At 37.3% G+C, this 21877-nt stretch overlaps 1 protein-coding gene across 1 annotated transcript in view; it reads right to left on the reverse strand.

Moving 5' to 3' along the window:
- Window positions 1–19909, reverse strand: part of LOC134634264 (neuronal acetylcholine receptor subunit alpha-7-like) — a 31212-nt gene extending 11303 nt beyond the window's left edge. The window contains exons 1-7 of the mRNA XM_063483414.1: window positions 19846–19909; window positions 16970–17109; window positions 16500–16544; window positions 13563–13672; window positions 10004–10083; window positions 6528–6695; window positions 6224–6418 (exon numbers count right to left, since the gene is read on the reverse strand). Of these exons, the coding sequence (XP_063339484.1) occupies window positions 6224–6418; window positions 6528–6695; window positions 10004–10083; window positions 13563–13672; window positions 16500–16544; window positions 16970–17109; window positions 19846–19900 (793 nt within the window). The 5' untranslated portion in view covers window positions 19901–19909. The remainder of the gene's footprint in view (window positions 1–6223; window positions 6419–6527; window positions 6696–10003; window positions 10084–13562; window positions 13673–16499; window positions 16545–16969; window positions 17110–19845) is intronic.
- Between the last annotated feature and the right edge of the window lie 1968 nt (window positions 19910–21877).

A 21877-nucleotide genomic window follows, 5' to 3' on the forward strand; every position in this document is an offset into this window, starting at 1 on the left:
AGAGAAAACACACCCTGTCAAAAGGAGTCTGAAACACTGCAAAAGAAACATTTACGAGATCACAAAGATCACGAATAAACATTTATAAAAATCACACATACAAACAGAAAATGCACTAACCCTACAGAGATAAGCTCATGAAGAGTAATGCATAGATAGTGATTAAAACCTGCCTAAGAACACAAACATATGTAATTAAATGAGCTTGCTAATTTCATGAGTGTTAAACTAGTGTGAATGTTGAAGAAAATAAACTTAAAACACACTTGGATAAAATAGAGTTGTGGAATAACTCAAACGAAGCTGTATGACAAGGGAGTGAGTTATGGAAAAAACAAAAACAAAAGAGAAGTGATTAAAGTAGTTTAAGAAGGGTGACTTAGGAGCGCTGTTGCACTGATTGATAAAAAACAAGTGATTAGTATAGAAAGAAAATGAAAATAATTGAATAATGTGATAAGGTTTAAACATGTATTTATCTTGTGACTGAGTATGAAAATTAGTTGGAGAGCTAATGTGAGTGATGACAGAGGAGCTTGCTGTGTGTGTGTGATTGAGGCCTTCAAGGAGGAGTAGACAGTTCAGAGGTGAAAATTTGATCAAGAGGTTTATAAATTAGTGTTGACATATTGTGAGAACGTGCTTATATGTTAGGTTGAATGTGAGTTTGGTAAAGTGCTTAAAGGGGGATATTGTGTACAAAACGGTGAAGCTTTTAAGTTTTGGGTGTGTTCTATGGGTGAAATTTAAGATTGTTGAAGATTTTTGAGGTTGTTGTTTTATTTTTTAAAGAGGGAGTTTTAATAAACATGGACATGTTTAAGGGGTTTTGTAACAGTGCACTTATAAAGAAAAACCTGTCAGGTGATTTTGTTTTGTACTTTGATGAGCTAATACTCAGCTCTCTTTTTTCTCATTTTTGTTCTAAGCAGGCCTGCAAAAGACAACAATGAATAACGGCGTCGACAATAGTCTCAGGAAAACAAAAAGTAAGGTGACCTTTTCCGAATTACAATGGGTCAGATTGTGGGTCCCTGTCTCAGAGGATTGCAGCGAGACAATCCAGTCCAAAAGTATAAAGAACTATTCTCCTAGAAACGAGTAAAAAGAAAATAAATGATTATATAAATACACTGAGTTTGCTGAAAGTGGAAAATCTGATTATTCGTGCGGAAGTCTACCAATACCCGATGTTAATGCGTGTGAGTGAATGTGTGGGTGAATGGACGGATCGGGCAGACCATAGGTTGGACCGACTGGACACTGACAAAAGACTGGACTAAGGTTGGACACATGACTGATAATTGTTATGTTTTAAGTTTTGTTTTATAACACAGGTTGGATCATAAGTGGAGAAAGTGAGTATAAAAGGTGATGTTCTGGTTAACACACAGGTTTTTGTTTATAGGACGTTTCAAGGATGCAGGCTGTGGATGGAGCCAAGAAGGGATTTTGACATGATGATTAATTTGATTTCATTCCTTAAACACAGGTTTGAAGGCCCGGAGCATCTATACCTAATATGATATGATTAACCTTTTCTTTTAATTCCCTAACCTGAGTGAAGGATTTTGAGTTTGTAACACATGAGATGTGTCACAAAAAGGGGGGTCTTAATATATGCGATTAGCTACATGAAATGTGCTCTTTTAGGGTTAATGAGCAAATGTCTACGTGACCTTTACCTAATAACCTTTGTGATGATAAACTTGTTTACCGACTTGCTCTCTTGTAGAACATACAGACTTAGGAAAGGGGAACTTCAGCTCTGAGTTTTGAGAATAACTCTGTTAAGTTGACAGGAAACATGTCGGAATAGCCATATAGGGCAAATGTGTTAGCTTGTAATTAAATGTGGGACTTGAAAAGAGGAAGCAAATTTGGTACAGGACGTACTTGAGATGATCAGATGAGAGAAGGAGAAGGTCAGGAATACTTTAAAGTAAGATTGAGAAATTAAATGGGGTAAAAGGGGGTGTAGCTTCAGGGCAGCTCACAGCCCGGCGTAAACGCAAGGTGCTGTCACACAGCTTAAGTTATTTGGTTGATTTATTTTATGACAAAATAATAAGGAAATATTAAAATATACCACACGTTGAGGAGATCTCTTTTGTTATATTTTAGTGTTTAACATGGAAGATGCCTCTCTGGAGCTTCTCTCCTGATGCTACTCCACCAAAAGACGCTTATCCATAGAGACTATGTCAGCTCCCAAACAGACAACAACAAACCAAGACTAGCAAAAAACAATCTGAATATAAATAATAACAAATAAAGAATAATACAGAATCCAAATATGAACGAAAGAATAAAATAGTGAAATGTGGATTATTAAATATTAAGTCTCTCTGTTAAAAGAAGTGTCTGTTAGCTGACGCCGAGCGGTCGCAGCAGATGGCTGCCCGTACCTGAGCATGGTTCTGCTGGAGGTTTCTTCCTGTTAAAAGGGAGTTTTTCCTTAACACTGTTGCCAAAGTGCTGGCTGAATAGAAGAAATCAATATGGCAGATTTAATGGGATTAGGAGGACCTAATTACTGTACTAAGAAAGCAGAACTTGAAGGGAAAGTCAGGGAAGATTTAAAAACAGGATCTGTTGGGATTGGGGATTTAGAGATTTTTATTGCTACTATATAATGTGCCTTATGATGACTGCATTAATAACAGGTTGTACAGTATAATTTTAATAGTATTGAATATGTTTGTGATAACAGTGATGTCTCTATTTGCAGGTTGAGTTAAGACACAATGCATAACTGTGCTTGTTTAGAGTTCATGTTCCGTCCAAAAGGGTCTTAAGCTTCACTGGTGAGAGTGTCCAGGTGATACATGTTGAGGGAAGATGAGAACATAGCAGGTTAATTGCATGCACGCTTACAAACACACATGATTTAAATATAGGCCAGGCCGAAGGTCTGGACTTTATGTAGCTTTTAAATTTACAGCTCCTAACTTGCAGGAATGGTGTGGACTGTAATGAATGAATGCAAAACATGATTACAGACACAAACATGTTATGGATTTATTTTGTAGGGTAAAGGTGGAACACATGGTGCTTTGTTTCTGCTTAGCAACTACTGAGTCGGGTGAAACAAAATGTTGTAGATAATAGAAACTTGTCTAACTGGTATGAACAGTAACTTTTGCATGTTATGTATATGCTTGAAGCAAAAAGAGGCGTAAATGATGATAGAAAATTTTGAAGTGTGTTTTATAGCGGACATTTAGGCTGACATAGGGATGGTGTATATTTTACCCGGGGTGTTTTTAAATAGAACTAAAAGCGTTGCTCACACACATAAAGAGTATTGAGATTAGGTAAAGTTAATATAATGGATAGAGCCCAGAACATGATGTTGTGAACCAACTTTGAATAATGACAGGAACCTTAGATGAACACAGTAGGTTAGTAAGGTGTAGCAGAGAGAGGCTGTTTGTTTTTTATCCCTTACAGGAGAAGATTTCCACTAGAGAGGGACCCAGAAAAGGAGCAGGGACCACTTAAGCATGAAGTGTTTTCAAGTGGGAGCTGGTGTTTTAGTACTGGACCACCTAGAGGACATGAGGTGGTTGTCTGATTTGCTGAGTCAGAGGACGGCTAGAGAGGGTCAGAGTGGGTCGAGGAGTGACCCAAGGAAATGGTGTGGTGATGTCTCTGGAGAGACATCAAGAGAGGGAATTGTAATATTTAAAGAAATTAGTTTACTGCTGAACTGTATATAACCATCATCCTTAACATTACATTAATTATCATTTCATCAAAGTGTTTATTGAAGCTGCTGGCATTATGTTATAAGTTATATTATAGGGGTTATCATAATCTAATATTAACATGTTTATTACAGGTGCAGTTATAACTACTTTAAAATGATTGAGTTAATATATATATATCATAACTCATAGCCTGAGTATATTGTTACAGTAAAATAGTAGCTGAGCAAAGGCCTGAATGTATTCAGCTTCTTGTGGTATTTGAGTTTGCTTAGTTACAGGTGACGAAAGGATGTCCAGTCCATGGGGACCTCAAAGGCCTGAGATCTTCACCATATTTGGATGGATGGGGAACTTCTGTGTCTGCAGTTATCTCTTAAAATACATGAATGTTCTGTACATGCAAATTATGTGACTGTAAACGCAAGAGGGGGCGTTACAATACCCTGATGGGATAAAAGCAATCTAGAGTGTATTTTGGGCAGAGATGTACAACTGATGTTTTGCAGTTTGCACCTCTCCACGCTGCGTGCATTCATTAAAATCAATTGTTTGACCGACCTCTTCTGGACCATCATTGTTTTACTCTCGTCCTCAATTTCGAACCCGTAACACATGGAAATTGAAGTATCAAAGGTGAAACAATGTCTGAAAGGTACACTCTAAGTAGCAGAGGTGCAGACATGCCTCTGAGACCCCAATTAAAATTGAGAACGTCTTATGGTTCTGGCAAAAAACGCATATTACAGAAGGCTGCTTTAGAGTCACACAGGGTATAAATCTGGAATATTGCACCACAGCAAAATCAGCTGCCCAGATGAGCTCATCAGAAGAGAATGGATCTCGATTTCATCTTGAAAAAAAAAAGAAGCTAATGGAATTTTAGTTTAGTGTTAGGTGATACGACAGCTTAAAAATAATGTAGCGTTTGGCTCGATCGGCACAAGGATTTTTGCACTAACAAAATGCATTCCAACTGAGAGTGATATCCCAAATCAATTCATATTAAAAAGGAGTCTATATGAGTAGCTTTGCTAGATTTGTAATTTGAGTGAAATAACAATATTGGCAAGCTCATAATGACAATGCTGATACAGTGAGTTTAAACATATACAGGGTTTATTTTTCTCAATGTGATTTGATGCTCTGTGTTATTATTGTATTCGACTCTATTACAATTAAGGTTATGTCTTCAGCTCATAGTAACTTTGCTTGGTAGCTCAGAAACTTAAAGTTTTAGTTTTCTCAGTATGGCAGAGAAAATGTTTTATCTTTTCACTAATTGCAAAAGCACTACTGCAATTAGTGACATTCAGAAATGTGTAACTTGGAAGTTCCTGGTTTCTAAACTATCTGCAGTTTTAATTCAGAGCCACATCTTTAGGTAGATTGTGTCTTAAAAAAAAGTAGAACCACATTTGGCGCTAGCTATGTGTTCACAGAGTGGGATTAAAGCTTTCAATATTGGTTAACAGACTTATCAGTATGGTGATACTGAGGTGATATGCATTAACTTGCTTCTTAAAGAACATATTGCAGACAAAGAGTTTTGGAGTATTTTTAAAATAATGCCATCACATTGTTTCCCCAACTTTATTATTTAATAGTAACCTCACGATTGTCTTTACCACATATAGCAGCTGAGAAAACAGTGGTAAGGAGTCAAGAAGTGTCTTCGCTGTAAACTGTCCACTTAGTTAATATGTTGTTTTTCTGTGGCTGCTCTAAAATTCTGCCACCAGTGCTATCCTTTGGCCTCCTAGCAGATGCACCTTTGGTATAAATTTGAAAATCCTAGTTGACATCTTTCTGAGTTCCTGTGTTCAAAAGATTTTCAAAAAACTTGACCTTTCATCTTGAGGTGAAGGTTAAAGATTCAATGAGATTCAAACTCTGCTGAGATTTTTAGTAGATGTACCTTTTGTATCAATTTGAAAATCTCACATTGCCTCGTCCCTGAGTTATTGCATTGACAAAATACCCAAACAGCTTTTCAGGCTGAGGGGTGAAAAGCATAAGGAAATGGATCTGACTGTGTGTCAGCTATCCAACAACATAACCAAAAATGCATGGTGGTTTCAGTAATGTGAGTACAGTAAAGGGACTTTCACATAGTCTTTGTCGCTTGTGGTTTGTTGCTAGTGGACATTCCAGGCTCCGGTTACCTAGGTAACCCTGTAATGTAGGTAACTGTGGTAGCTGCTTCATTTACTCATCTGAGGGTTGAGAAAAGATGGGACACGCCTTTTCTACTATCAGAATTTTTTTTTTGCGTGGTGTTGCCTGAAGAAGCTGGATGTAATTCAATTTCTATGACCTCTGGTTGCCACGTACCTGCTAGTTTCTTAATATGTGGGCACCCATTAGCGTATCATGGCCATCCATTGCTTGCTAACTTTCGATGGGTTTCCATCTATAATGCAGGTTCTTAACTTTGCAATTGAAGTCTTGAGATTACAGTTCTTACAAACTGGTGTTACAAAATTTTTTATTTTGAATGAAGCTGGTTTTACCCAGTGAGATTTTCTCTCCAGAGTCAGCAGGGAGGAGGAAGACAAGAAGGGCCAGAGTAGAGATCAGGACGCATGGGATGAGAAGATTGAGGCCATAGTAGAGCGTCCGTCTGCGCATCACCACGGTGAAGGTAACATCAGGGTACGGTTCCTCACAACAGCCGTAGAAATGCTCATTCCTTTGTCCTGGAACCTCTGATCCAAAACAAGGCATACATTTACTCTGGTCAGAAGGGTTACAGAGTGTTGGAGAGAAAGATTAGAGCAAAATCGTTTCAATGATTTTACTGACAACCTTACTTACCAACAAGATCCCACTCTCCGTTGGCAATGTAATTGCTGATATCTGCATCCATCACCTTTAAGTCCAGAGACCAACCCCCGTATGTCCAGGAACCAAACTTCAGGTCACATCTTTGGACATCAAACGGGAACCAACGCACATCGATGTGGCAGGTGCTCTTGAAAATCCCTGTTGTGGTGAGAAACACTGAAAGATGCCGAAAGACTTGCTTTCATACATATTGTACTTTACCTGTAGATAGAAACGGACACATGAATATTCCAAGCTTAGTTAGAGAGCGCACTCGATTACTCTGGTATATAGGAAGCAGAGAGAAACTGAAAAATGAAAAAGAGAGGCAGCAAAGAGTTTTACTCTGAGGAGATGTGAAGTCAAAGTGCCATCCATCCTAGTAAGAGTACAAAATCCAATATGACAATGTGATGAAAGTGGAGGGTGATTCTTCAGGACAGGCAGCCACCAAACTATTTTCATCCATATTTAAGAAATATAGAAGACACTGGCAGTAAACAATGCCTCTGCTAGCGGCATTAAGGTGGCAAACGTGAATGTGAAATGAATATAGACAATACTGAAGAATGAGTCCGATTTACTGTAATGAACCTCAGTCACAAAGACAAATGTCTGGAAATTCAAATGATTTGTCCGATCTGCATACAGTTTTATCCACTTAATGCAGTTGTGATCAACTCAAGCATGAAATGATTATTTGGTACCAATATGGCATCCAATGAGGAATCATTTGGAGAAAAGTTGAGAGGCAATTTGCTTGTGACAGAAGTAATCAATCCAGAATAAATCCAGTGATCAAGCTATTTACATGGGTATTGATTAAAGATGCTAAGGGAAAGCCAGCCAGCACTTTTGCTGGGTAAGGAAAAAGGGGAAGAGCTTGGCAGGGAGAGCAGTAATCACCAGCTATGACAGGAAGGCACTCTGTTTCAGTGTGCTCCCTTGAATCCATGCTTATACTGCATATGTAGAGTGATCAGCCATATCATTAAAACCACAGGTGATGTAAATAATTACACTATTATTTTTAGCCATGTTTTTAGCCAGTTACACTATGTCACTTCACATCATATTTTCCTTTGTCTAAAGAAAGCTTATAGCTTGTGACTTTTTGGTGACTTCTTCCCCTGATGGGCATAGCATTACATGGGCTGACCTCCACTCGTGGGTACAGAGGAACACCTTGTCATACTTTTGTTATTTAGGTTTTTATCTTTATTTGTGGTTCTCTTTTGATATTAATTGTGTTTAAATTGTTGTTCAGTGCTATATAAAGAAACTTTACTTTCTTACTTACCCTATGATGGGTCAGAGATAACCTTTGCAATATTTAAGCAGTCAGTTTGGCAGGATTGCTTTATGATTGGTAGGTGTGTGTGCATATGCACTGATGGTTTTAGAGAAAGATTTATATATAGCAGGGGTGACAAACATAAGGCCCGTGGGCCAGAATCAGCCCAACAAAAACTCCAATCCATCCCACAGTATGGCTTTGGAAAATGTGAAGGAGGACGTAAATTTTAACTTTTAAACTGCATTTTCACAAGTTCGACATTTTCTACTGATAAAGACATCCCTCATGGACATTCATACTACACCAAAGCCATTAAATGAGACATTTCTTTCTTTTACAACAGCAGCATGTCTTTATCGTGTAGAAAAACTGAGACAAACTGGTGAAATTGCATTTTTTTCTTATGTTAAGATATCTCATTGAATAAATATGTAGTTAAATTTCTGTACATTGACAGAATGTTTGGGCCACATAAGATTGAAGTGAGCTGTATGTGACCTGCAATGTAAAATGAGTTTGACATGCCTAATATATGGCATCAAAATGTGAATGGTGTCTCAGAACCAGGTGGATTTGAAAAAAAAAAAAAAAGAAGCCATTCTGCTCTATGTAAAAAACATTAGAAGATGATGCTTTCTTTGCAAGAATGAGATGAAAAGAGTAATAACACAGTTAAACATGTGACCAGACTTGCTAAATGAAAAACCGCATTTATATGCTAGCCTAAGTTGAGAGCTCCTGGCTCATATTTCATACTTAGCAATATTAATCTTCTCATGTAACATGTCATAGAAAAGACAAAAAAAGAAAAGAAAAGAAGCTAAAAACATAACATATTAAAATACATCTGTGGGGCATTAAGTTCAGGAAATCAACTCAAAGCTGCAGCTTATGAGAGCTCATTAGCATCTGCTGTCATAGTAACATAACATAACATAATAATAACAGCTTTGTTTTAGTTCATAACCAATCTTAACTAAAACCTCTTTTTTTAGAAAATAATTCAACTTAAAGTAAATTATGAATCAAAGACAGTGATCCACTTCCTGAGATTTTATTGTGAATACTGCAAAAATGATTTGAATCTATTACAAAGCCAATATGAAAAAATAATGAGACTTCTTGTTCTTTATGTCAAATAATGATATACTATCATAATTATTATGTACAAGTATTCCAAAAGCCCTCCAGGGTTAAAATTTCATATGTTTGCAAAGCCACACCAGAACCACATTTGTTCAGTGCTCTGAATTATTAAAGTTGGGTACTTGTCGCTACAGAGAGAAGTGACAAGTACCTCTTCAGTAATACTCATGGGGGTGTAGATGCACATTAATGGCAGCGAGTCGCTGTCTTCTGAGGACGAGTGTAAAGCAGATGTATTTTGATAATTAAAGAATAACGAAACATTTGCAAAGGTTTGGATTTTAGGCATCTATGATTTAGTCACACAAACAACAAATATATCACGGGTATTTTCTTTTTTAGTATCATATAAAATGTCAGTTAATTTTTGCCATTACATGTAGGTTTTTGGTCACAAAAGACTCTTCAAGTCTTGAAATGTGATTGAGTGGTTGTCTGCAGCCTCTAAACATTGGCCTGTTCTGTTCTGTAACTGCGTTTGACAAAAGGTTTTATTAGGACATCATTCTTACTACCTGTGTTTATATACAACACATATTTATGTGTGTTGCATTTATGTTTTGGGGGATTTAAACTGCACCCACAGGAGGCTTATGTAACATTATGCATCATTCTAATGCCCACTTCACTGAAGACTAGCACAGGGAAATGTTTTTTTGTTTTTTTGGATGATATGTAGAGCCTATGGACCACTTTGTACTTACACTACTGCTGTAGAGAAAGCATTACCTGCACATGAGCCGGCACAGAGGTAAAACACTTGGACTGGATCTATAGTAAGGTGTAACAATTAATGCTTTAACATACAGATGATCTTTTTAGAGTTAGAAGAGTCAGGAGGCGTGTATTTATTTGAAACATGCCCAGCTAATATCTGCTCCCGACAGGCAACTTCTGTGGGTTGTTTCCACATATCATTTGTTATTGTTTTTGTTTTCATATTTCATACAGTAAGTGTTGCTGCGAAGGTAAAAATGTTTTTTCCCCAGTCAATATCTGTCAGTGACTAAGATATGGCTTTTACCTGGAGGTAGGTAGGAACAGGTGCCCGAGGAGTTGACCAAAATGTTGGTACGGAACGTAGCATCGAACCTTTCGTCCGCACTGTAGACAACATGGAACAATTCCAGCATTTAATGTTGAGTTATTTGTCACCAGTATTATTTCAGTGGAAGTTACCTGAGCAGATTCATCCTGAACATTTGAAACTGTATCTCAGAATTATATGAATAGAATATTAATTTGTATAAGACACAAAGCGAGGAGGGGCAGTGGTGGTAGGAATATATAAATAATTCTCTAAGTCATTATTTCTGCAGATACACAACAAACAATGAGTCACATCTCATGCAAACCTTCCCAGGAGATGAGTATTTAGTGGTTACCCTGCTACCCACAATGCACTCCATCTAAATAAATTCCCAAAGGCTGGGGCACGGTTGAGCTAAAGTTGAATAAAGAAAATGACATTCATATATATTTAAATAATTCAAAGAGTCTCAAATCAAGGCTTTACTCTGTGGGGCAATGACAAAAGAAGTACAATGCTCTCTCTCTCTTATTAGCTCCCAGGGGAGTAAGGTGCCTTTAATGTATTTTGTTCAGATGTTCTAAAGATTGATTAATGGTGATCGCTATAGCTTTATTTCATCTGGGACATATAATGAAATGCTCTTCCTACCATTTCTATACAATTTTATTCATTTGTCTAAATGATTTATTGCAAAGTGCTTTTCTAGCGAGGACTGCATTTACTTAAAGTGCACAGCTCCCCTATCCTTGAAGTGTAATATCCCAGCCGTGTAACCAACCTACCAATAAGATAAGAAGATAAAGTTAAAATCTTTTATTTGCCATTTGTACACATACACTGGGTGTGTGTACATAGGAAATCTTGTGCAGAGATTATAGTGAGCGTGGGGAAAATGAAGATAAGAAAGAAAATGTCAAATAATTTCAAGTATAAAACTGTAGTTTCTGTATTGCACTTACACTAAATGACTGTGGCATGGAAAAATATCACACGTTATTAAGATGTATATTGCACAGTAAAATGTGTACTGCACATAGAAATATATGTTACAGTGAATAAATCTAAAATACACACAAATACTAACTGACTAACTAACTAACAAATACATTTGTGTGTATTTTAGTTAGCCCTTATTTTGTTTTTGACGTCAGTATGACTGTGACAGGGAAAACTTCAAAAATGGCATTGGATTGCATTTTTATAACAGATGTAATTAAGCTGAGTTTCTCATTGCAAAGAAAAGGGATATAGTTTAATAGCAAAGTCCATCACCTGATCTCAACCCAGCACAGCATGCCTTTCAGTTACTTAAGACAACACTGACATCAGAGAGACCCACAACAGCCGGTGGCTGCAGTAAAAATCAGGCAGAGCATGTCAAGGGAGGAAATGTGTTCTGGACCTTAATGACTGTAGAGGATTTTCATCCAGGTATTTAACCTCCTAAGACCCGAACTCTTCCATGGCATGCATTTTTAATTTCTCTTTGATATTTGGGCTGATTGGGGCCCATGAATGTAAAAACAAAGAATTACCAGATTTTTTTTTACCTTATTTTTGTTTTTAAGAAAAATAAGAGCCACATCTGAGGATATTCGTTTAAAATTTTGATAGAACAGTAGCAGTATAATATCCTTGTAAGTGGATATCAGGCCCTTGCAGAGCAAAATTGAGTATTTTGGTCTAAATAACCCAAAATGTGATGTCCACATATGTGGACGCCAGGTCCTAGGAGGTTAAAACCATCCTGAAATCCTGAATTTAAAATGTCAGTTTGCCCAATTAATTTTGAGCTTCTGAAAATGGCCATTCATTTAAATAGCTATAATTCCTAAACAGTTAATGAGACACTCTGTTTTCTCAATTCAATCACATATCATTTGATTTAAAATCAACTGTGTTGGTATACAGAGTTAAAATTTAAAAAAAAAAAAAAAAGAAAAGAAAAGGAAAAGGACCGAGCTGCATGTATCTTTAATTCTCTGCTTGTCTGTCTCAGCAAGATAGTCTAAATAATGCCTGTGGCAGCACGGGGTCTGATGCTCTCCAGAGCTCATGAAACCAGAGCAGAAGCCTGAACACAGTATCTTTTCACATGTTGCCACTTGAATAAAGTTATTCTATTCAGGCACTCCCACTCTCTTTGGGAGCTATTTCATAGTAAATAAAACAGTCAGTAGTATATGCTCATTTTACATTCTTATGTGTCCTTTGTTAATAAAATGTCTAAATGTTGGATGGGAAATTTGTGCTGGTTGCACCCAATCAGTTGCAGCCTATCTCACTCTGCAGCTGGAAATCTGATGGTGCCAGGGTTACATTTTTAACAGCACACACACACACACACACACACACACACACACACACACACACACACACACACACACACACACACACACACACACACACACACACACACACACACACACACACACAGTGAACCTTTAGGTCAAAAAACAGATGACAGCCTGCCAAATACAGCAATGTTTGAACTGTAATTTGGGAGACAACAACATATATAAAGTTGGAGGCTATAATTAAATATATTTATACTTAATGTCACGGTCCTGGGTCAGTGAGCCAGCGTTTGAGTTTATTGTTATTATTTTCTAGTTCATTCTGATTTTGTATTCTGTTAAACAGTCTGAGAACTTCCTGTTTTACTTTGTAGATCCATGTGTGACTTCATTGTGTTCAACTTATGTCTCCCTGTCTCGTCATGTCAGTTAGGTTCAGCTGTGCGTCCCTCCTGTGTGTCATTTCCTGATTACTTTATATAGTGTTTGTCTGCCTGTGCTCTTGGTCAGCTCGTCTGCATTTGATGCTGTTTTGTTCATCGTTCTGCATCTCTCGTCCTGTTTTCAGGGTTGTCTTTAGTTTTCCCAATATAGGTTTTGGTAGCTTTTCGTTCCTCATTCCCTGTTTTGCCACTTTGGTCACTTAAATAAACGCTCACTCGCATCACAACCTTTGCCTGCATTTTGGGTCCTTTTCTCCACAAACACCACACCGTGACACTTAATACCATAAAAATGGGAGGTGTTAAAAATATTACTAGCTATTTATGTTTAATTTAGTAACAAGTTTAAATTTGAAGTTTACTCACAGAGCATCCAATAATTACAAAATTTTATAGGTACCTAGATTAACATTTTGCAAACAACCTTGTTTAACCTCTGGAGCACCAAAATCTAAAAATGCATCACATCCCTCTGAGATCCCTGTGCGTTATGTAGAGGAAGATGCATGCACACTAATTCTTACTTAGGCTTCTTTGGGAATCTATATTGTAACTTACAAAGTAACCAGAAACCCCTTTTAACCATACACGGTAATCTTCCACTAACCTGACGTGCACATCCAGAGAAATGTAACTACACTTCGGGTCAACGCAGTCTGCAGAGACTGAATTTCATGGAAGCGTACGGGTTAAAAGTAGCTTCCCTCTATGCTGTAAGTTATGATGTAGATTTGCTGCAGAGGTCTAAATCAGGCATAAATCTAACACCATGTACAACTACAGTTTACAACCCAGCAGATCAGTGCCTACCTGTTATACAGCAGAATGTCTGGTTTCCAAATGAGATGGTCAGGAAATCTCACATTAGACACACCTGGATAATCCAATGGATTCCACTGGAGGTAATAGTCAGTCCAGTACTGCAAAATGCAAACACATTTGGCACCTTGACTTTCACATTCCACTTACTTATTTTTAATACATTTAAAGTCCTATGGGCTTATTAAGCCTTTTTAAAGGCTCGGGGATTTAACACGGTTTCCTCGTAGCAGTGACAGTTACTATAAAAGCCAAAATAAATGTATGTGACAACATCACAGAGTGACATGGAACAAGAATGAGACTTGATTTCTGTTCCAAGTTTCGGCAGCACGTCTGGAAGGTTTTCTGTTCAGAAGAAATGCTGCTAAGCGCATTTGAAATGTCGACATAATTGGAAAGCTCAGAGGATGATTACAGTTCCAACTTGTAGCTGTTGAGACATTTCAACCCAAAATGTCAGAAGATTATTATATTTCAGTTATAATAAGCACGAGTACTGTTTAAAGGGCTCTTAATACCTGCTGTTCTGTGACATCAGACCTGGCCTGAGATTTAGCGTGGTTATGGTGATGGTGAGGGTGCCCTGGCCAGGCTGAAGATATGAGTTTACAGTTGTGTTGGTCTTTACTGCCATGTCAATGATATGTGACCACTGGGGCTAAAAGATTTTGGATTATGCAGAAGGTGGTGCTGTATATGGATGAGGCAGGCTGTTAAACATTTAAACTAAACTTTGCTACTTAGTGGACACTTGGTTTACACACTGTAGGAGATACAGTGTCTGTTTATTTATAGACAGTATATATGTAAATATCAGAACGTATAATTAAAATGGATAAATATGGTGAGCTAAATAGCTTAGTAATTAATAAGCATTTGATTCCTTTTACTCCATTTCTAATTGAAAATTGTCAATATTTTTCATCATTTTATGTTAATTTTTTCTTCAAAGGTGCTTCAACAAAGCATTTAGCTTTTAGCAATATATTTTAGTTTTTTATTTTTAATAAATTTGTGAGAATTTTAAGCTTTTTTCCCTTTGTCATTATGAGGTATGATAAAAAACATGTGGAACAAGGGAAGCAGTGTGAATAGTAATGTTAGAAGTTTATGCCTTTGCTTTATCATTCATATGCATCTGGCATCTGTACACACATGGTTTTACATCTTTAGTTTATTTGATTGTCTGCCTGGAACTGCAGGAACAGCAGGAACTGCAAAACAAAACTGAGTCCATACTAAATCTGACCTTAATAGAACTAAGAGGTCAAATTAATTCATGTGGATTCCCCTTTCACATAAAACACATTTTGCACTAGAAAGATGCACACAAATTTCAGAGTATCCTTTCCTTTAATGGCAGCATATAGTTTAAGTAGTATGAATTCCAGATGTTTCTGAAAAATCTGATAATCTAAAGCCAAACTGTGGGTTACACAGCCCTGGGTTCAAATGTAATGGGACAAAACAATATAAGGCACAAGAATGACTTCTGTATAACAGATTATTTTCTTAAAACACACTGTGAATGGCATCTATCCCTGAGGATAAATGAATGTACTGATTACACATAATGTTTAAAATGAAGCTCCAGAATCTCTTTTAAAATATAAATATGAATAGAAAGGTGAATAGAAAGGTGAATATTTCACCGAATGCAAAACTCAAACTTCAGGTCCACAGCCGTGGTAATATGTATGAACACATACTGTGAAGACACTTCTCTTGATTACATGGCTTTCATAAGGAGTTTTCTAATCCGATCTATAGTTCACTTTTAATTAACTCAAATTGCCATGTTCAAAAATTGGCTGTTGCAAGGATAATGAACCATAAAGGTCAGTTAATGATAAAGGCAAAGGAAAACAAACTGAGGAAGGATGTAATTGCCTGTGCATCTCACATGGTGATTTTGGAAAATGGCATTTCCACAGCCAGAGAGCCCTCTTTAATTTGCTTCACTGTTTAACAAAAAACTTTCCACTTAAGACAACTGGTATTACATGAAACACAGCACTGCACAAGAGTATGAGGGTATAATCGTGCTTAATAATCAAAATACTTGTGTACTAAATTATCTTCACTGGGTGTATCGAAGAGGTCATCCAGTGTGTTGGGCATTGTAAGATTTATAGTACAGTTACCCAGTGGCACTGACGGAGGGCACTAGAAGGGTCGATCGCATTTAATGTTTCAACATGTAATCTTAAAGAATCCTCCTCAGTATTTCAAAGTCATATATGTAGCAACGTGTGCATCTTGTATGCATCTTTAGGACATTTTCCTTTTTTGTCTTTTACTTTTCTCAAAACCTACACAAGTAAAATAATCCAACAGATGCTGGATTGATGCTAAAACAAAGTACACTGTGGATGCTGTCGGCGCTATCATGTGCTTCAGAGCTAAAATGAATTTTGCAGGGAGCAGAAGGAGAGAGAGTGAACAAAACTCCCGCTGCGATGCCCCAGAATGATTTAAAACAGACCAAACAGCCTTGGTTCAGCCTTGGTAGAGCTGCTGACGATGCAGCAACAGGGATCTATTGTCACTGTGTGGACAAGCTGTAATAAAGCATCTGCGTTAATACACTTCATCTCACTGCATGAAGGACAAAGTGCTGTACTGCCCGTGTGGAAGACGAATAGAAAGTCTGGGTAGCACTACGCATGAGTTACACAATTCATTTCATCACATGCTCACAATATGATAGATCTCTTTGTGGTACATGTTTGCATAAACTAAATACCAGATTAAATGCCAAAAGTAAAGGTACAATGTAACACTTAGGCGAAAATGGTCTTAGAGTTAACTGAGAGGATTTATATAAAACAGATGGCTCTATGATTAAAATGCATGATGTGTGTAAGTGTAGCCTTAAAGCTTTGCAACTCAGCTTTTCTGTGATTTTACATAAATTATACTTACCAGCTGTAGCCAAATGTTGGTTGTTAAAACCTGGTTCTTCTCATCCTGTTAGAAAAACAGAATTATTCATGTTTGTAATTAAGTACATTTCTTTTTAGAGTGATTTTTTTATGAAGTTTATGCTTCATAAATGGGAAATCACACTACTAGAAATGTACAAATCCACAGAAGCGTCACTTTTTAAACCTTTTATAATGCCTCACTCACACTAGAGAAAACAATGTTTGGAGGCTGTGGCACAACCAAAACTGCTGCATCAGTATGCACTGAACTTGGGATCTTGCTGTTTCTGGAATAGTTGCTTCAGTGATGGGGATCAGGTCTGTCATCTTTAAATATATGAAAATTGCTTACATAACCATGCATGACTTATCACTTTACTGGCATGTATAGTATATGTAGTAGAGTAGTATGTAGTATGTATAAACAGCAATAAGCATGCTGTGTTTAATGGGCAATCATTTACGCACCACATCCATTATTTGCATGAGGGTGAGGCCGAAGGAAACAATGAGACTCTGAGAGTCATTCTGGACTGGTCTCACTAGTGGGTTGTAGCCATTCATCAGGTCACTGTACAGTCTGCGCTGGTTTGGCCCTTGATGAGAAACTACAGAAAAAAAGAGAAACTTACACAAAGAAATATCCATCCATCCATCCATTTCAGGGTCTGGAGCCTATCACAGCTGTCACAGGGTAAAAAGGTGGGATGCACCCTGGACAGGTAACCAGGACTCCAAAGAAGTATTAATAAGTAAAATAAATTATAAATATAAGCAAGAAAGACATCGTTAGTCACATCAAATCATTCCTTAACTTCCAGCAGCCATACTGCAAAACAATTCACTGAATTTTTTAAGATTGTGTAATAACAAATCCATGTGCATCTATGCAGTATTTTACGTCATAGAATATGAAGTGTGTACAGTTATTCTTTTAGATATTACTAAAAACCTGAGTAAAAACAGTGATATTTTTAATACGCTGAAGTTCAGACAGTGACGCTAATTTATATCAAACATCAAGTACACACTTCTTTGGGTATTGTGCAAACTGAAATAAGGATCCCGTGCAATGTGAAATGCACAAAAGTCATTAAAATTTATCCTCTAGCTCTGTTCATTTATTAAACATTATAAACTCTAATGTGGCTGACAAAAAAGAAGTAAATAAATAAAAAAAATAAAAACATGACCTACAGCCTGTCTGTAGCTTTCTTTTCTACATTACACACTGAGTTGCCTCCACCCTACACACACACACGCACACAACTGTAATGAGAAAGAGTCTCACCAAGTCACACTGCTACACTGTACCTTCACATGTAAGAAGAAGAATGTCTGCACTGATCTACAGGACAATCTATCCAACAGCTGTTGACATCTTCTAGTCTGGACTGGTGTGGCAAGACTGACACACAACCACTACACAATGCTGCCCTGGCTCAAATGATTAATAAAACAATTTATTTGAAGTGAAGTTTACATATATTTGTGGATGAGACTGAGACAGCTAATTGAATTTAACTCAGCCTCTCCACTCTCCTGCAGCCTCTTACATCTTCCCCTTTTGCAGCCACTCACTACTACTCCACTTCTGTGCTGGGTCAGTCTCACTGTGTGGTGCTGATCCACCTCCTGCTTCATACAAGTTGTAAATCTCGCACTTTAGAATAATTTTGCAATCGATTTAATGTATCTAAAGTTGGTGTTGGAGTTATCAACATTACCTGGGGTGGTGAAATAAATGTAGCCCAGACATGGCAATCTTTCAAATGCCGTATTTGGACATGATTCATCTCCCAATCTCAAATCAGACCCGTCCCTCATTTTAACACACTCTTAGTTCCTCTCCTGAGTTATGGAGCGTTTTTGGCAGCATTTCTTCACTTCACTAATGGCCCAGTTATCCTAAACCTCCTATGAGAAGCACATTATCCTGATGGTTTGGCAAAGAGCATACTGTCTATCTGCATATCCCTATTCCTCTGTTCTCTGTTGCATCCACTTCTTTCATTAAAAAAAAAGGTTAGCTGAAAGCTTGTCTTTGTCCATATCCCAAGTGGATATCCCCCCACTCCTGATCTCACCGTAATCAAATTTCAATGCAAGGTGACATTAATGTGTTGTATTGTCCACATACTGTAATACACCCCAGTACCATGCTGTCCGAAAAACCACAGCGGGTCCACGAGAAATGAGCTTGGAGCCATAAAAGGGAGAAGGAAAGTCTCTCAACCTCTTAATCAAATTTATCAGCCTTAGTAATATCAAAGGGCTGGACAGGGCCTATAATTACTCCAGACATGCCCTGACATTTATATGTGCATGCACCGTATGCACACACACCAACAACACTTGCTTCGCTCTCAAAGAAAGCTTCATTAACTTCTGCCTGTAAAGTGCAGACTAAAGAGCCCCAGTCAGTGATTATCATTAAATGAATTGCCTCAATTAAAATATTCAGACTCAGAGCAGATTTGAGAAAAACTGATGAGAAGCAGTATTCAATTAGAATAAAACATAAAGCATTGGAAATTTTGCACGGTTTGCTTATGTCCCTGTAGAAGGACCAGAGCCAGGATAAGATGTTCATACATATGGCAATATCTTGTGAAAGAAAAAAGACTGTTATTCTGTTTTTTGGGTTTTTTTTAAACATAGAAGCATCTGTCCAGTCACTGTTTGTCTCAATCTCTTTATCACTCATAAACCACAATATTAGAAATGCTGTGATCTTGCAGCTCTTTTTATTCATTTTGCATAATATTTTTTCTAGTTACATCATGAGAAACCGCACAGTTCAATAGAAAAAGAAAGTTCAGAGCTGACAGACAAATCAGCCACACGTAACATGTAGTATAAGACATTATAACATGTTTGTTCTCTGTAAGCTGCATATTGGACCTTACTTTAGTATAGTAATATTACTTCATAGCTTCTGAACCCATGAAAAACACACTTAATAACAAATACTAATAATGATGACTATAACTACAGACACACCGAATCATAATATGGATTATTGATTTATTTACTGAGATTTGCACACACACACACACACACACACACACACACACACACACACACACACACACACAACACTTTCATATGATTGCTAAGGCATCTAGACCAAAATTGTCTGAAACTCAGTGTTTGGCACAACAGGTTTGCAATCTCAGCTAGGGAACCGCTAAGCAAGGGTGAACGCACATTAACACGTCTCGTTCAATAACACACACAAAAATTCCATTACTCCTAATTATTTAAACAATAATTATTATTTTTAACATTTATGGCGCACGAAAGAGTTAATTAGCCAAATGATATGCATGCAGACTGCCTACCTTTCACTGTGCAGGCGGTGACTGCAACGGAGAGCAGAAAATTTACTAAGTCCATGTTGAAACGTGTGAGGAGTGAAAACAGAAAGACTCTTCTGGATGCAGGAACGGGAGTGATAACACTGTGGGGCGGTGTGTGTGATGAGAGGGAATTCTGCCAATAAATAACTCCTCCTCCCAATGAAGAGCTACTGTCTGGCAGCCCATTAATGATTTAAGCTGAAGGATCAAAACTTTCTGCCCACAGTAGAATTTTTTATCCTTACCTTTAACATACTTTGCGGTACTCTCTCATTTTTACAAGTGAACATTTTTGACTTTCAGCACTGTTGACTGGATCTCCGTGTCCCCTTTCTGTTTTTTTGCGCATTGTAAATCACACAAATGACTAAATAGGCTACACTAAATCCAGTCAGTTTATATCATTTATATTTAATTTAACTATATTGTGGTTTTATATCAACACTACACTACCTCTTGCGCAACTTTTTCAGCCAAAAGCACGAGGACGCGTCTGCGTAACTAGAGGCCATCTACTGGCCTGTGAAAACCACTACAATTATATTGCAATTGTGGGATGGAGTCTGTTTAATTATCAGTTTAATGTTGCAAACACTGTACATATTTTTTTTTAAATTTACCCCTATTTTAAATTCCTACACACAGAATGTGTTTAACATATCATTAAGACACACCAAGTAACTCATGCTGCTTTAAGATAGAAACTCTAACAGGGGTGGGCAATGAATTGTCCCAAGGGGCCAAATGAGTAACTGGGAGTTTTGTGAAGGGCCAAAACAATAAACTGAGTTCTTCTCAATATAGATTTGACCTCTTTACAAGGTTATGGGTATGGGCCTCCATAACAATCCCGGTTTCTCATGTGGCTCCTTGGGAAAATGTATTACCAACCTACCTGTCATTTATTTTAAAATTTCAGTTTAGTAATAAAAATAATATAAAACAAAGACACCCCCCCCCCTCCCATTGATACACCACTCAGGTCTCCATAACTAATCTGGTCAGATTTCCACATTAGAGACAATTACAAAACCATTACTGGGCTACAAAAAGCAGCAACAACCAACGTCAACTAATGTTCTATTTCATACGACTTGTTCTGCATGTGTTTCATGTACATTAATACTGAGAACGAATAACTACACCCCAAAATTACTACAGGACTGGCAATGGATATTGCACAAATTCTAACAAACTAGACTCCTATCATCACCCATAAATGCTAATCATACTGTACGTGTCCTGAACAGGTCTTTCACTGTGTTTTTGTTTTACCATCCAGAAGGTAAACAGCAGCACTCTTTCACTAATGTGTTATATATGCCCACTTTAAAAATAATGAGTCTATATATTCTGCCACAGACAGATTTAAAGTGGCTGATTAAAAGACAAGTGGCAGAGCTGAATGTGATCTGCATGTCAAATCATATGTTTCATCAGCTTGTGACCGATAAGATGAAATGTAATCATGGAATAATTGCACAGGCAGTCACTTTTCAGTGTACTTTTATCATTTTGAAACAGAGCTTAGAGACCAATTATGTGCACATGCAAGTCAAAATGCTCTTAGACTTTATGCAAACTTTCTTCATTATATCACTGTGAGCTATTTGCATGCGGGATAACACATTAATATTTAGCTATTTAAAAGAAATCACAACAGATATGTTTAAATTTAAGGCTTGTTATTTACTCATATGGTAATGTAGTCATAATAATTTCCTGATATGTCAATGTTGATACTGATATCAGGTTGAATATTAGCCCAGCCTAATATGTGAGAGTGCTGAACATTTTTACAAAAGAGGCCAAAGAAGGTCCATAAGCTGAATATTCAACTCCTTATGTAGGGTAAACAATGGGTAGGTCACTAACAAAGGACCAACAATCCCACCTCGCATTCACACCCATTAACCTAACATGTATGTCTTTAAACTGTGTTTTCCTGGTTTTTAACCCCTTTAGTATGGAGGACCACGAGAGCCCTCCATATAATCCAGCTGCTAATCCAAAT

Source organism: Pelmatolapia mariae, linkage group LG1, assembly GCF_036321145.2.
Source record: "Pelmatolapia mariae isolate MD_Pm_ZW linkage group LG1, Pm_UMD_F_2, whole genome shotgun sequence".
Taxonomy (NCBI): Eukaryota; Metazoa; Chordata; class Actinopteri; order Cichliformes; family Cichlidae; genus Pelmatolapia; species Pelmatolapia mariae.